Source organism: Nesoenas mayeri (genome assembly GCF_963082525.1).
Source record: "Nesoenas mayeri genome assembly, chromosome: 5".
Lineage (NCBI taxonomy): Eukaryota > Metazoa > Chordata > Aves > Columbiformes > Columbidae > Nesoenas > Nesoenas mayeri.
In genome coordinates this window covers 39,460,627-39,475,771 of record NC_137548.1, presented here as the reverse complement: position 1 = coordinate 39,475,771, position 15,145 = coordinate 39,460,627, and the positions used below count along the sequence as shown (strand labels likewise).

Sequence of the window (15,145 nt, the reverse complement as noted above, 5' to 3'; positions counted from 1 at the left end):
GTGTGATCACTTGGAGGAGCAGAGCTATGTCACCCATAGATAGATTGTAATATAAGTGTATTCTTGCAGTTTTCCTGAGAACACTTTTAGCTAGCCTTTGTATGAGAAGTTTTCAGCTGGAATTCCAGGTGAATTCGCAAAATGCATTTCCTGCTGTGGGCACGACAACTTCACAGTTCCACTCGCCTTCTGTGAACATCTTCAAAACCATGAGGTCACTTTGGAAGCCCATTTGTGACTGAACCACTTTAGGTTCCATGGAGATGTCATCGCTAGAGCAGAGAAACAGAAAACAAAGGGCAGTTGTGGAAATATTGAAAGTCTCCTGCATTTCCCTGGTGAATATATCCCAGGGAGATCTTCCATATCTAATAAATAGAGAGAAGATCACAACGCCAGTTGTCTGAACATGTTTTCCTCTCCAATACTAGATCCCCAGTGACAAAGTGTGGCGTCAGGAGGTTTAATGAGGGCTTTCACAAGCACACACGTTATCAGTAGGCTCAAGGCTATCAAACCTTCTGCATCTTGCAACGGTGGAGCAACATGGGCTGGTCTCCGACTCCCTTCCTTCTCCTCGATGGGAGAAGAACCTGCTTGGAGGCTGCTGATCTGTGTATTGGCATGGGAAATTCTAACTGCTATGAAACATTATGAAACCAAGCAATTGCCTGTTCTCTCTTTAGCAGCACCTATACACTTATAAAATCATCAGTATCCAGGAAGGCTACTTTTGGATCCAATATTATAAAAAAGCCATAGAATATATATGCTCCAAATAAACACTCTAATTTAAGAAACCTCAGAAATCAAGGGAATTGGGTGAACTGCATTTTGGCCCATCTTTTCGTACTTGATTGCATACATACTAGAAGGTGAGAGACCATGAAAGCAGCGTCTGTGTTCTTAACGCAAATGGCTTTCTTTTCTACCCTTTGCAAAAGATGCCATGTGGTTTTGGCTGAGCTATGCAGAGTTTTCCTTGCTGGCCATTTTCTGTAAAATAAGAGTAATCATAGTTTTTTACCTTGCCTTGGGTTGCAAACTGAAAAATATTGATACTTAAGAAATATAGAGATCTTGAGTGCTGGAGGACATTAGAGAGGATGAAGTATTGCTATTGCAAGTGTATTTGTAGCATTATTATGCATTCTATATTCCATTATTATTATGAATTCAAACATGCATGGAAAACGCATTCCTATTTTTATATAGGGAACAAAGCATGAAGCAGATAAATTGCTTTCTTATTATGAAACTGGGAGATCAGTTTGTCACTAGGTCTGAAATCCTCCAGCACGTTTAGGCATCTCACCGTTTTTCTCAGTGGAAGTCAGTGTAGTGATTCTGAAGGGAAGACCATTGTCCATCGAGCAGCCAGTGACCAATGACAGAGTCAACCCGAGCATTCCCAGGCCTGTGCTGTGCCACGCTGCACATACAGCCTGGTCTTTGGGCCTCTGCTGTGTGGCAATGATCCCTGGGCTGCAGGCAGAGCTCAGCCAGCTCTTCCTAAAAGCGCAGCCCACAGGCAGCTCCCACCCAGGACCTGCAATCTTGCCACCTGCATGGCTTTACCTTTATCAAACAGTGCAGCAAGATGTTCTCATGTGAACATTGTTTCTGTTTGACTATAAATAGAGCTGTTTCCTTATATAAAAATCTTACGATACCTTGAAACACCAAAATGGGAGAATCTCTGCTATGGACCATGACTGCACAGTGCGCGGAGTCCTGTTACATGTTACACTGCTTAGGGTCCCCAGCATGTAAAGGAATTCAAGATTATCTGTGCTATTCTCTTATTTGAGTGTTAACTCTGATAAATGGCATTTTAAATCATACCTTACAGAAAGCAAATGCCTTGCTTACTGGGATTGTAATGGATTAGCACCTCCTAGTGCAAAACATTTGGCACAGTCAGCAGGTCTCAGTGAGAAATGCTTTCTTGAGAAAGAAAAATGAAGAGAAACTCTTTGCCTCACTGGCCCCGCACAGATCTGTGAGAGGTATCTGCAAGGTGTTTGGCTCAGTTTTCCCAGTGCATTTAGAAACTGGGGAGGAATTATCAGAATGCCCCACCCCAGCTGCAACATTATGCTATCTTAGAAAACAGGGACAAGGGTTAGGAGAAGCTGAGGAGAATTTTTGCCATCTTTGCTTGTTATTAACGTTATTGAAACAGACACAGAGGTGCTTACAGCCCACAGAGAAAGACCTACATGAGGTACTGGTGTAGCTCCATGCCACAGCCCCACGCAGCAGGCTGCAGTGCAGGCACCTGCCATAGAGCTGCCTGTGGTGCAAGTGTCTGTGGTGTGGCCACCTGCGCTGTGATTGCCTGTGGTGCAGGCAGCCATGGTGCAGGTGTCTGTGGTTGCAAGGGGGGACACACAGAACAGCCCAGGAAGGGCACCACTGAGGGACAAGCTATTTGTCAGAGGGATGAACAGTGGGACAAAGACCACTCATCCTCTGGTGAGGATGAGTAGACAAAATGGTTAGGGGATGAGTGCGGCAACAGCATTTCTGTCCAGCCACTAGTGATTCACAAAGCAAAGGGGACCCCAGGGGTACCTCAGCACGCTCTCCTGATGTGCAACTTTATACAGCCCATTTCAAAATTTATCAAACACATACAGGCAAAATAAGGGGGTGAGGCTGACGCAGTGGCTGTTGCAAGTATGTAACTTTGGAGGAGGTAGCGGTTAAATCATAAACAACTGGAGCGCTTGGGTGCCATCTCACAAAACCCTTGTGACCCATTGCAGCCCATTCCTTGTGGATATGGCTCCAGGAGATCTTAAAGACAGACTAGCACTCACCTGCTGACTGGGACAAAACACATCACTGTGGAAAACTGTATCTGAGGCTTGTCAGTATTTCCAGGAACTGGCCACACAGCCAGGTGTGTATTCATGTAACTTGCCAGGTCCTGATATGGAACTTTTTGCACCCAGCATGAAAAACCCCATGTTAGAGTGTGTCCCCATTTGCCCTGAAAAGACCAGTGATCTTGTTAGGGGCTGCTGTGAGAAAACCAGTGAGGGAGGTTATTTTAACACTATGACAGCTTGTGATTATCAGACTGAAAGAGACAAAGCCTGAAGCATTTCAAATGCAGGAGCTCACGTTGCATGAGGACACCTTGCTGCACTGTTTGACAAGGGCAGGGCCTTGCAAGTGGCAAAATCACTAACACCAAGTAGGAGCTGCCTGCAGGCTCTGCTTTTAGGAAGAGCTGGCCAAGTTTTCCATGTAACCAAGGGATCTGTGCAGCACAGCCCAGTCCTCAAGGCCAGGCTGTGTGTGCAGTGTGGCGCAGCACAGGCACACAAAACAGTGACCATCACCAGATCTGCCTGTGAGTAATGACAGTACGTTCCACAGTAGGGCAGACTGCTTTAAAACACTGTGTAAACACACAGATGAATTACAAACTGCAAGCAAGTTTGCTAGCTTCTTGAATTTATCTGTTACTATTGCTGGTGAAAAGAAAATACAAAAAAATTAAGCACTTCCCTTCCCTAGTCACTCAGCCATGCAGAATTGCTCCCAAAGCAGACACCTGTTATATAATCAGAGCATTGGATCGCTCTACCCACACCAAAGCCCTTCTGCCACCAGATGAGATACTGTGATCTGGACCACTGATCCACGTCTAGCAGGTGTAAGATGAGAACAAGACAGAACAATTCATAAACAAATGTGTGTTTATTCAGTTAAAAAATAAGAGTTACACTTTCACCAGTGGTTTCTTTGTAATCAGAATGCCCTTCTCAAACAGGAGCGTGGCTAGAGAAATCTTGTCCTCCAAGGTTTCACATGGAAGGCTGTCCACACGGACATGGTTTGGATAGGAAGACAGGAGAAATTCAATACTGTCTGTATACTCAGGATCTATCTCAAGGAACTTGGGTTCTTCCTTGTGATACACTCTTGAGTTTTCTGTTGTGTAATAGAGCATCACACCTGCTTCTTCATTACACAATCTAACGATGCCATGGCGAAGGAGACGTACTTCTGTGTCTTTTGTTATCAGTATATCGACATCGTGGGGGCCTCCATCTTGCCACCGGGCCGGGAAGCCATACACACTCTGTGCCTTTTCACTTTGTGTAAGCACCGGCGGGAGACAGTCATGAAGAAATGACTTGGCTCTCTGATCCACAGCAGCATCAATGGGTGCGTAGTTAACGAGTTTCTTTATCAGGCTCTGCACCTTCTCCATAAAGGCTGTTCGGCGAGTGTCGACTGCTTCTGAATTGGCAACCCCCATGTACCCCAAGTAGTCCATGGGAAGCCCTTGCCGGTACTCCACGTCCTCCTCCAGGGCCATCTGTAGGGCAGCTGGGAGGAGCTTCTCCAGGAGGTCCCCCCAGGAGTTCCTCTGGTAGGAAGATACAGTGATGTGGAGCGAGTGTGCATCAGGGAGACAGTCGCCCTGGTGGATAAAGCCACGGGGGAAGTACAGCAGGTCCCCGGCCTCCAGCACCGTCTCCAGCATGGGCTCGCCGAGCTCAGCCTGTGTGAGGTTTGCGCTGGAGAACTGTGGCAGCACCTCAGCATCTGTCCGGGGGCGGTAGACACGCCAGTGCTTCTTCCCCTCCAGCTGCAGCACGAAGGCCTCGATGTCATCATAGTGAGGGGCGAAGCCCTGTGTCCCCGGTGGCGTGAGGTACGTGTTGGCCCCTGCCATGCTGCCAAAGTGCTCCTGCAGGATGGAGAGGAACTGCCACACGGTGGGGGAGAAGGTCTGGGGACTGAGGAGCCGCAAGGAGCAGCCGTTCTGGTAGAAGTCCCAGACGACGGCGGGCAGGGCCCGGCCGGAGGGGTTGTGCGTCTCCCGCACCCCGTCGGCATAGCTGGTCACGTCCAGGTGGGTGCCGAAGTGCACCTCGCCGCTGCGCAGAGCGGCGTCGAAGTCGGCCGTGGAGAAGAGCCCCGCATAGTATCTGGGGTCGCCCCGCTGCACCAGCAGCGGCGCCCGCTCCCAGTGCTGCCCCAGGAACTCTCCTGGCGCCACCGGGGCCACCAGCCACCGGAACAGCTCGGCCGCCCGCTGCCGGCTGTCCTCCACCTGCCCCAGCCGCCGCAGCAGCCCCACCACGCCGCCGCCCTCCCCCGCCGGCCGCGGGCCATCCGGGCTCGCCGCGGGTCCGCCCTGCCGCTTCGCTGCGGGGCCGCGGGCCGGCGCCTTGGCCCGCTTGGCCCGCTCCAAGCGGCGTGGGGGCGCGGCGGCGCTCAATGGCGGCTGTGGCGGGGCCTCCGGCTCCGGGCCACCGCCTCCCGCGTCGCTGCCCTTCGGCTGCGCCTTGGCCCGCTCCAAGCGGCGCGGGGGCGCGGAGGCGCCCGGCATTGGCTGTGGCGGGGCCTCTGGCCCCGGGCCGCCGCCTCCCGCGTCGCCGCTCCTCGGCCGCTCCTCGCCGGGCTCCACGCGGCCCGGGGGCGCGGCGGCGCTCAGCGGCGGGGCCTCCGGCTCCGGACCGCCGCTTCCCGCCCCGCGGCGTCTCGGCCGCGCCTTGGCCCGTTTGCCACCCGCGGGCAGCGGTGTCCCGCGGCGGCGCCGCTCCAGCCGCCCGGCCCCCGCCGCCCGGCGATACACGGAGAGCGCCGAGAGCCGCCGCGGCGGCTGCTCCCCGCCGCCCGCCGCCATGGCCGCCCGCGTGCACCGCCCCGCCCCGCCGAGCCGCTTCCGCCGGGGCCTCCCCTGCGGGCGCCCCGGGACCGCCCCGACACGGGATATCAGGGTGGGTGGATCCCGCGTGGAAAGACCGCACGTCTGGCCGCGGAAGGAAGCTTTAAATGTGTGCTTGTGATGCCGTATAAAACGGGATGTCTTATATCTTATCATCATGTCCACGTAAAATATACCAGACTTCGGTCCATCCCCCTGCCCCATAAAGGAGCGGTGAGGTGATCCCGGTGGGAGCTGCTGCAGCCAGAGCTGTTCCCTGGCTGGAAAGCTTCATTCTGTAAGGATGCTCTGAGCACGCAGTCTTCCTTTTCCAAAGGTGTACTGTAAGGCTGTGCTTTTGGACAGCGTGTAGTTACTTTACAGCCTAACGAGGTGAGATGAAGTAAGGACATCATAAGGTTCTGTTGCACAAGGAATAGAAATCCAAGTTGGATGGAGCCAGTTCTGGTGTGCCATCTCTCTTCTCCTTTCTCGTGCCTCTAATGGGGATGCCAAGTGAAAGGCCACGTCCTCTTGAAGGATCCCAAAACCAAAAAGGCTGTCAAGTCAATTAGTGTCTTTTTTTTTCCCCCTTTCCTAAATCCAATAGCTGCTTAATAACCTGTACAGACCTTTGTTGTCTCGCCATCTCTCTCCTAGGCCTGAAGCTTCCCAGAAGGATGGTGTCAGCAGCACTGCTAGTGCCTGGGCAGCTTGAGGGCTGCTCTGCGTCCCTGGAGAAGCTTTGCTGGAGGGCAGAGGACAGACCAGCGAGACACAGCTCATGGCAGATGTGAAAAACTATAGGGGTCTGTATAGCCAGACTGTGTTGATGCTTTTCTGATCAATAGCAAGCTTCAGTACATTAAATGCAATACTTCTGTAAGAAAAATCTTTGATGGACACCAATAATTCACCAGAATGGATTTTGCGTGGGAATTTCATCGCCAGAGGCTGCTGGGAGTCTAAAGCATTCAACTGGAGCAATTACCCAAGCGTGCCCAGGCACCCTCTGGCTCACAAAGGTGTTGTTAACCTCTCACAGACACAAATATCAGCTTCACACATTATGTTAAACAAGCAGCTAACAGTCACACGCCATGTGCAGATCTGTTGCGTGGGCCACTTAGCATCCTGGGCCTAGGATACAAAGCTGAGAAGTGATTTTTTTACCTCTTTTAACTCTACCATTGCCAGGGTTTTAACCAAGATCTGCATTTCAATTTTAACACAATTCAGGACCAGAAATCATTAGTTAGGCCTAATGAGGATGGGTTCAGCTCTTAAGTCTTACTTCTAGAACAGATGCAGACATCCTAGAGGTTTAAGGTTTTTTGAAATGCCCTAAACTCAGCACAAAACGGCCTCCCATACTGTCACTGTGCTGCAAGTGGCCTAGACCCATTTTGTACATATGCAATAACAACTATTTTAAGTTTGAAGGTGTATTTCTGATAAGGTTCTGGCGGCACAACCTTCGCAGCTAAAGCTGCAGGCAAAGCGACAGCAGCAGAAAGTTGTCCTGTTTGTACTACGGTGTTTTTTAGCTAAAGAGCTGGATTCTGGCTGTGCGTAGGCAGCACTTTTGTTTCCCCTTTAACGTCCTGAACGTTTTCGGCGCCGCCAGCAGGTGGCAGAGGCTGATCAGCGCTTTGCACCCCTGCGGTGGGAAACACGCGTGGAAGGGGATGCCGCATTTTCCTGGCAAGTTGAGTGGTGTGGATGGGGTTTAAAACGAGAGGGAAGCACAAGCAGCCGGGTGCGCTTGTGCAGACTAGAAGAGAAGGGAAGGGTGAACTCTTTATTTCAATCCATTCTTTGTTTTCCCAAGGTTAAGCCCTGCTTACCAGAATAATCTTATCAGCTGAAACCATTTCAACAGAACTGGGCCCTTAACAAAACCGAGATGCAGGCGCTTTGAAATATGGTAGAAGTTAGGCTATTGTGTGCTTTAATTATATGTAAGCATGGCTAAATAGGCTTGGCGGAGGAGACCTTTGAAAAATCTGGGCATCTGAGTTGTTATTTGTGTTGCTGTTTAATTTACTGGAGTGCAACTGATACTTCTCAGAAGAAGCTGGGCACTGTGGACAGGGCTGACCTGAGTTACACCAGAATATCTGTAATGACTGCAGCAAAGCTATTCTGCATGTTTACCAGTACAGCAGGTTCAAAGTCTCATTTGAGGGCTCTGATCTTTGTACGGATATCACTTTCTACTACTGAGAGACAGATGATTGACATTTGATTTTTTTGATGTATAAAAAAGTCTCAGAGGGAAGGACACAGTGGAAAATAATGGTGGTGAAATCTCTATGACAATAAAATGTTCCTTTGACAATTTAGCCTTTCTAATAGTAAATGCTTTCAAGAATACAGAATGTTGCTATTTTTCTGCATTACACAAGAAAGGGTTTTGACCTAAGGCAGAAACAGAGAGCTCCAGTATCACTTACAAAATACTCAGATGGTTGTCTAGGAATACCCACAAGGTCTACATGCTGTTTTCTTTCGTTGTCCAATATTTCAAGGGAATTTGTCTTAGAGGAAGAATAGTGTCACGTACAGCTCTTTCAATAAGCGAAAGGGAAGTAGCACAGATCTCTGAATGATTAGGTAGTCTCCAGCTGCTGCTCACATAGGCAGAGTAGCAACTGGATGCTCAATTAAATTTCTTAATTAGAATTTAACACTAAGTTGCTCAGATTTTATGAGCTTATAAGCTGCATTGCAAAGAGCCACACACATTTAAGAGGACATTAAAAATTTGTTGAGTACAACTTATTCAAGAGCCGCAAGTGACTTCAAAAGAAATAAGTGACACCTCAAAGAGATGCAGGGTTCATTTGATATTTTAACCTTATGCCATTCCCTGCTCAAATAATGGAAATCTCAAGTTTAAAGAGCAGTTCAGATAAGGCCTGATCCTGCATAGCTGTGAGCAGTCCTCACTAACGAGTGGAAAAGGTGAAATCCTTTGCAATCCTCTGCATATTGGATACTCAGTTGTTCACCAACATGCAAACTGCCTGGTACTTTCTCTGTGTTCCTGGGAGACCATTAATGTAAACCAGTCACTTTTAGAAAGTTAAACTCAGTTTAATCCTTTTTTTCATTATTACTTTGCTGGCAGCCTTCCTTTTGCACTGCCAGTTTTGTTTTCATGCCAAAAGCAATACCCACTAAGGAAAAAGAACATTTCAAGCCTTCACTAATGGGTTTCCTTAGCTAGAGCCCTGACAATCTTCCTCATACAGCCTAGTGGCATCCAGTGTGTCATCGCTGGAAGGACACTGGGCTGGATTGTGAAGCCCGCTCCTCGTTGTGAAAGCTATAAAGTTCACTGCCAGATAACAAGACTGAAAGCTAATTCAGGAACTGTTTCTCAAGAGCTATCCTCTGGCCTCCCTCATCAGAGTGAATGCACCCACTCACTGAAGCATCTCTTGGCAGAGATTTTGGTCTCTCTCCAGCTGTTTCTCTGTTCTCAGGGATTTTCTTATTCAGTGACTGGTTGTGGTCTTTAATCCTGGTTATCTTGTACACAGAGCCCCACTGAGAAAAGAAGCCTTCCCTGCCATGGAACAGTCCAATTAAAACAAATTCTTAAAATAATAATTACAAGGTCTAGTCCTCACGCCGAAATTATCTTTTTGGAGGGACTTGGAAGCACAGACATTTCCTCTTGTTCCATGCGACAATAAAATTCATAATTTGTAAGTTACAGCTGAATTTACATAGTGGATTTGAGTAGAACCCTTGACCGAGCTCACGCACTCCCTTGACAATGCATATGTACTTTCTAAACATTTAGAAATAATTTTGAGAGTTTTTTGTGCTCTTAATAGATGCCATCTAGCATTTGGTTGCATTGAGCAGATACCATCTGCAGTGACTCTGTAGGCAGTGACTAAATGCGAAGCTGCAGACTCCATGACTCCAGTCTTGTTGCTTTTCAGTGGAAGGAGAGAAGTAAATGGCCATGAGGGGAATATCTCCATCCTAAATTGAAAGTAAAGAGAACATGAATGACATATTTGCCCTGTAGGATTAATCACATCTAGACAATCAAGACAGAAGGTATAGTCAAGCTGTTCCTGCATGCATCATGTATCTTGTGCTAGAGAATATTCTTTTGATATGCACAGACTATAGCTCTTGATAAGCTGCTTGGGTGATGCTTTTCCATGGAAGAAAGACTTTAAAGGATTCTTGATATTCATATCCTTCCTGTATTAATGATGGCAATGGCATAGCTTTCCTCATTACATATCTTTATGCCTACTATTTCAAAATGAACATATAGCCGTGCTAATGTATAGCAGCACCATTCAATATTTGCTTCTTCTGTAAGTTTATCCTTTTCAAAAGTCTTTACCTTTTATTGCCTGTAAAAGCTGCCTGCACCGAAGTTTTTCTGCAGTACTCTGAAATTGCTTCTCACCTCTGACGCAGCACTACCAAGATGGAAATACTGTGCAAACAGGATGTCTTGGTTTAGCAACCATATTGTTCAAGTCTGCTCAGAGCATGACAGGGGAAACCCTGCATAGTACATGCATATTTGCTTCCCTTGGTAGATTTGTATTGCTACTAGACAATATGACACCTTTTAGAAGTAGTTTTGAACATTTTCAGTGCTCATACACACACGCAAGCTCCTGCTCTTTTACTTGTATTATCAAAAAGATGGAATTCCTCTTGGGTGAGCACAGTTACAGCAGCATAAAAATGCTTATGTTGTAGTACTTATGCTGGTATGGCTTGTTCCTAGAAAGGATAATATTACAGTGTGATTAGAGAAGGGAGATTTAATCACTGACATTGTTTTAGATAGCCAATAGGGGAGAATGATGTTAAGCCTCCAGGTATCTGCAATGAGGATACCGAGTTTGCATTTTCATGAGTGTGTGTGTAATATACTCTCCGGTCCTTAGGGGACAGTGTACCATCCTGCCATCCCATTAAGACCAGAGAGGATCTCAGCTAGAATGGCTCTGCTGGCAGGAGTAAGTGGCCATGACAGGAACTGCCAAGTCCAATAATCCTGCATGTTAAGACAAGAACCCTGTTCTTGCCCTTAAAGAAAAGGTGTAAAGGGGGAAATTGGGTTGGATTTCTTGGGAATACTATGAATTCTCCCCCAGCTCTTTGTTATCTATAAGGATTAAGGCACCTTGAAGCCTTGTTTCGAGTATCAGCCCTTGGAGAATTAATTTCCTCCCTCACATGGAAACTCTCTGTGGGAAGACTGACTACACAGAACATGACTAGGACCCCCAGTGCAGCACATCAAATGTGCAGTTTATGTTAGATGTGCAGCTTGTCCAGCTCGGTGACCTTTAGGGTCATCGTCCTTTCCTTTCCCACCACAGTCCCCTTTCCCTTTGGTCAGCAATGACTATATGGGGAGGTCACGTTAGGGAGAGATACAAACAGCTGAGCAGAGAAGCGGTAATGGCAACAAATCAATTTAGTTATCTAATAAATACTTGTAAAAGCTATATGTATGAAGCATACATTAGAACTTTATTTACAATAGCATGTCTCAGTCTTTTCCTTGCCAGCCCTCAAATACTTTACATTTGGGAGCAGAACATCTTTATAATACAGGAATTATCCCTTAGTAATAAAGCTTTAGGGCACCATGCTTTATAAATATTTTTTTGTCAGAAATCCAGAGACAGTGAATAAGATGAAGAGTTAAACTGAAACTACTATGAATGCAATATATGAAGAGCTCTGCCTGGACAGGAATGTCTCTAGGTTTCATAAAACCAGAAGAAAACCCTGGACCAGTTTAAATGTCTCGTCTGGAATATGTTTGGCTCAAACACAGCTAGGTCGTGCTCCTGGCTGAGAGCAGCAGTCTGGAAGTAACTGAGAAGAAACTGTGAGAGGGAAGGCAGCTCTCTGGTTTTGCTTTCCAAGATGAGGGATGTGCAAAAAGATGTAAGAAGAAGGAAAAAAAAAGGTACTTTCTTCTTAGTTTGATTTGTGACCAAGGGGTAATTTGGGGGTCAGAGCATCAGTTTGAAACTCAGTGTCTCACTGAGCCTGAGTACCTCGTATGTGAACTTGGTAAATGTTTTTCGCACATGATGTTCCGAAATTCCCACTGATTTCAGTTGCTTTACTTTCTGGATGTTTGCCAGTTAACATTAAGGCCTACGTTCTTTGTTGCTCTGTTTTTTTGCTTGATTCAGAAACAAAAAGGAATAGGGGGATGGTGCATGCAGGGAGAAGATAACGATGCAGAGAAACCTCGTGTAATCTTTGCATTTCAATTTCCTGATTTTTTTTTTTTTCCAGCTGAATGTTCTGGGAACTGTTCTGCCTTGCATTTTGGATGAAGTAGCTGCTTGAAAGTCTGGTGAGAGGAGGCAGCTGTTGGAAACGTGTATTTTGGATAGCGCGTTCAGGCCAAGCCCTGTGCGCACAGTCACCCAGGTTCTGCCTGCAGAGGATTCCCCTGGTGACTTCCCTTTGAAGCGCAGCCTCCCTGCTGAATCCAGCACCTGGTACTGCCTCTGCTTTGAAAATGGAGGCACGTTTGAGTTTCTTGGGCTGATGGAAGGAAACCCAAGAACATCTTGGATCTCAGAAAGTCCCAGTCACAGAGGGTAACGCATGGCAGAGAGGAGCCTGCTCACCTTTCCCCTGCTAACCTGGCCTCTAGCTGATGGAGGACATTATGTGTGCACATTTCACCGCAGCCCCTGGGGAGGGTGACAGTTCTCACATGAAGCTTATTGGGGGGAAACTGAGGTGGCACCAGGCCCCACGGCTGCTGTCCTTCTCCTCATGCCACCAGCCCACACCGGGGCAGCTGCCTCTCCCGAGAGGGGCTCCCAGCAGCTGCCAGGGCGTCTCCCCGCTTGGGAAAGTCTCCACAGCAGCAGTGCCGGCCACACGCTTCGGCAGGCGCCTGCCCCTGAGCAATCCCTCATGGCAGGCAACTGCACAGGGCCCCTTTGCAGGCTTGAGAAGCCTGGCAGCTCAGCTCCCCGCCATTCCCCAAGCCTGGCAGCTCAGCTCCCCGCCATTCCCCGGCTTCACAGAGCAGAAACCCCAGCAAAGGGTGGCTCGGCTCGGTGGCTCTGCCCTGCGGCCCTGCCTACCCAGGAGCTGTCTCGGCGCTGCGAGGGAATGAGACCCACGGCGGAGCCAAACCGCAGACAGGCGGCCAACCTCTTAATGGGAGGCACGTCCCACACCCCCGGCATCAGTGGGAGGCCGGCGGGTCTCGGGAGGCGGGGAGGAGAGCTGGTTTCTGCCCTGACACCCCAGGGAGGGGCGGCTGCCGCGGCGCAGACCGCTACCACCCGCCTTCCCGCGGCGCAACGCAGCTCCGCGCCGCGCCGACACAGCCTAAACGCGAGTGCAGAGGCGGGCCCATCGCCGCAGCTGGCACGTCTGGCAGCCTATCCTGGCCCTCCGTTCCGACCGTTTCAGCCAATCGGGAGCAGCAGCAAAAGAGTGGGGGCGCCAAAGCCCCGGCGTGAATAAAACACCCGGGACCCGTGGGCGGAGAGAGGCGGGGTCGAGGCTTTGACGAGCAGCTCCTCGCAGCAATCCAAAGGCCGGACTACGGGGCGGGCGGCCAATGGGCCGTCGGGGTGGGCGTGGCGTGCGGCGTGGGCGGGAGCAGTTGCCGGTGGGGCGGGGGGGGAGCGGCAGCGGCGGCGGCGCTGCTCGGTGGCGACGGGCGGCTGAGGAGGCGCTGGAGGGAGGAGGCTGCGGGCAGCAGGTGAGCGCGGCTGGGCCGCGGCGCGGGGTAGGGCCTTCGCCGCGGCAGACAGGGGGACCGAAGCCGTGGGCGGGTGTGGCGGGGGCGTGCGAGCCCCGCGAGGTGCGGAGGGGCCCGTGCGCGGGGTCTGCGCTGGAGGCGGGGGAAGCCTGAGGGGGCCGGTACGTGGTGGGGGGTGGTGGTGCCCCCGGAAGGTGCTTGCGGGGGCCGGGGGAGAGGCAGGGGCACCCTCTGGTCCACACCCGGGGGGAGGGAGGAGGGGCGGTGGGGTGGGCCCTGGCGCGATCCCCGGGGTGAGGTGGGGCGGGGGCCCGGCGCAGGTGGAGCCCACAGGGGCGAGGGCCCTGTGGGGCGCGTCGAGCTGCCGGCCCGGGGGAGCGACCCCTGGGACGCCGCCGCTTCCTGGTGTCCCTCTCCTGGGCCGCCTGTGCCTGCGGTCTCTCCTAGGCCTTGAATCCCGGCCAGGTTTCCGTCAGAGGGTCCCTCCGGCGCGGCCGCTCCCGGGCCGGCTGTCGCCGTGCGCGGCGCTTTGTATGGCCTCCCGCCCTGCTTGCGGCCGCGGGAGCGAGCGGGGACCGCCGGGGCTCCGGCAAGTTCGGGCTTCCCCTGGATCCTCCGTCTCGTCTCCGCGCTGTGAAGTTTGGGAGGCGTCGGGACGGGGCTCCGAGGCGGGGGCGCTGACGGCCCGGTCTCGCAGCGCGAGTTGTAGGGGAAAGGGCCCCCGCAAGCAGCGAAACTCACCTCTTTTCACTCGGTTCGTGGCTTGGCCGGTCCCTTTCTGCATGTGCAACAGCACGCCAGGCTGCACAAAGGAACGGGCGGCGGGTTCGGCGCGTCCTGCGGGGCGCAGGGGGGATGGATGGGCGGCAGCGCCGGGCGGAGGGGCCGTCGTGCCCGGTGGGCGCTGACCGGGGCGGGCATCGCCTCCCTCGGCTCCCGGGAGATAATGGGGGGTTGGAAGGCAGCTTCTCTTTGCAACGCGCTGAACTCCTTTTATTGCACTTACGGAGATGAGCAGTCTTAAAGAATGAAATGATGCATCCCTCAGAGGAGAGTTAACGTCTTGCAGCAGCTCCGGTCTACAACTTCTTCGGTCCAGTAGATTTATGTAACCTGCTCATTAATGGTTTATGAAATGATAAGGGAGCTTTTTGACTTTAATTCTGTGTGGTACTGTGTTTTCAAGGTTGTTGTCAATGTTTCTCAATTCAGCTGCCTGGAGTATGAGATGCTTATAACCATTAGCAGTGTCTGATTGTACTGTTTGAGGGTGGGTTTTTTTTTTTCTTTGTTGTTGCTTTGTATTTTTTATCTCACTACCTCTCCAGATATGCTTCCAAATGAGGAGAGTGGGTAAAATGGAAGGCATAGTCATTCTGTTTGGCTGCAATATTACTCTAGGTATGGCTTATAGCAAAAAGTGTAAATATTTAAATGGATTTCTGACTCATCAGTTCTATTTGACTTATTGATCTATGGTGGTTAATGCTAAAATGGTCTTCATGATTATCTAGAAGTTAATAGTTACCATAGAGAAAGAGTATTGTTTTTCTGCTCATCAGTGTGTGTTTTCCATTTCTTCATCTCTTAGCAATTCTCTGTCCAAATGCCGCTTTTTTTTCCCCTTAGCAAAAATTGTACAGAAGAAATAAATAACGTGAGCGAAGTCCAAAAAAAAAAAAAATTGAGATGTGTTCATCCTTGCCTGTGATTCTTAA

General features: G+C 50.3%; 1 protein-coding gene across 1 annotated transcript; it reads right to left on the bottom strand.

Annotated features, from left to right (window-relative positions):
* Nucleotides 1–3,736: 3,736 nt before the first annotated feature.
* On the bottom strand, nt 3,737–5,675 carry RIOX1 (ribosomal oxygenase 1; the record flags this gene model as incomplete). The annotated part of the gene is made up of 1 exon (XM_080346175.1): nt 3,737–5,675. The coding sequence occupies exon 1, from the start codon at nt 5,654–5,656 to the stop codon at nt 3,737–3,739; it is 1,920 nt and encodes a 639-aa protein (XP_080202301.1). The 5' UTR covers nt 5,657–5,675.
* Between the last annotated feature and the right edge of the window lie 9,470 nt (nt 5,676–15,145).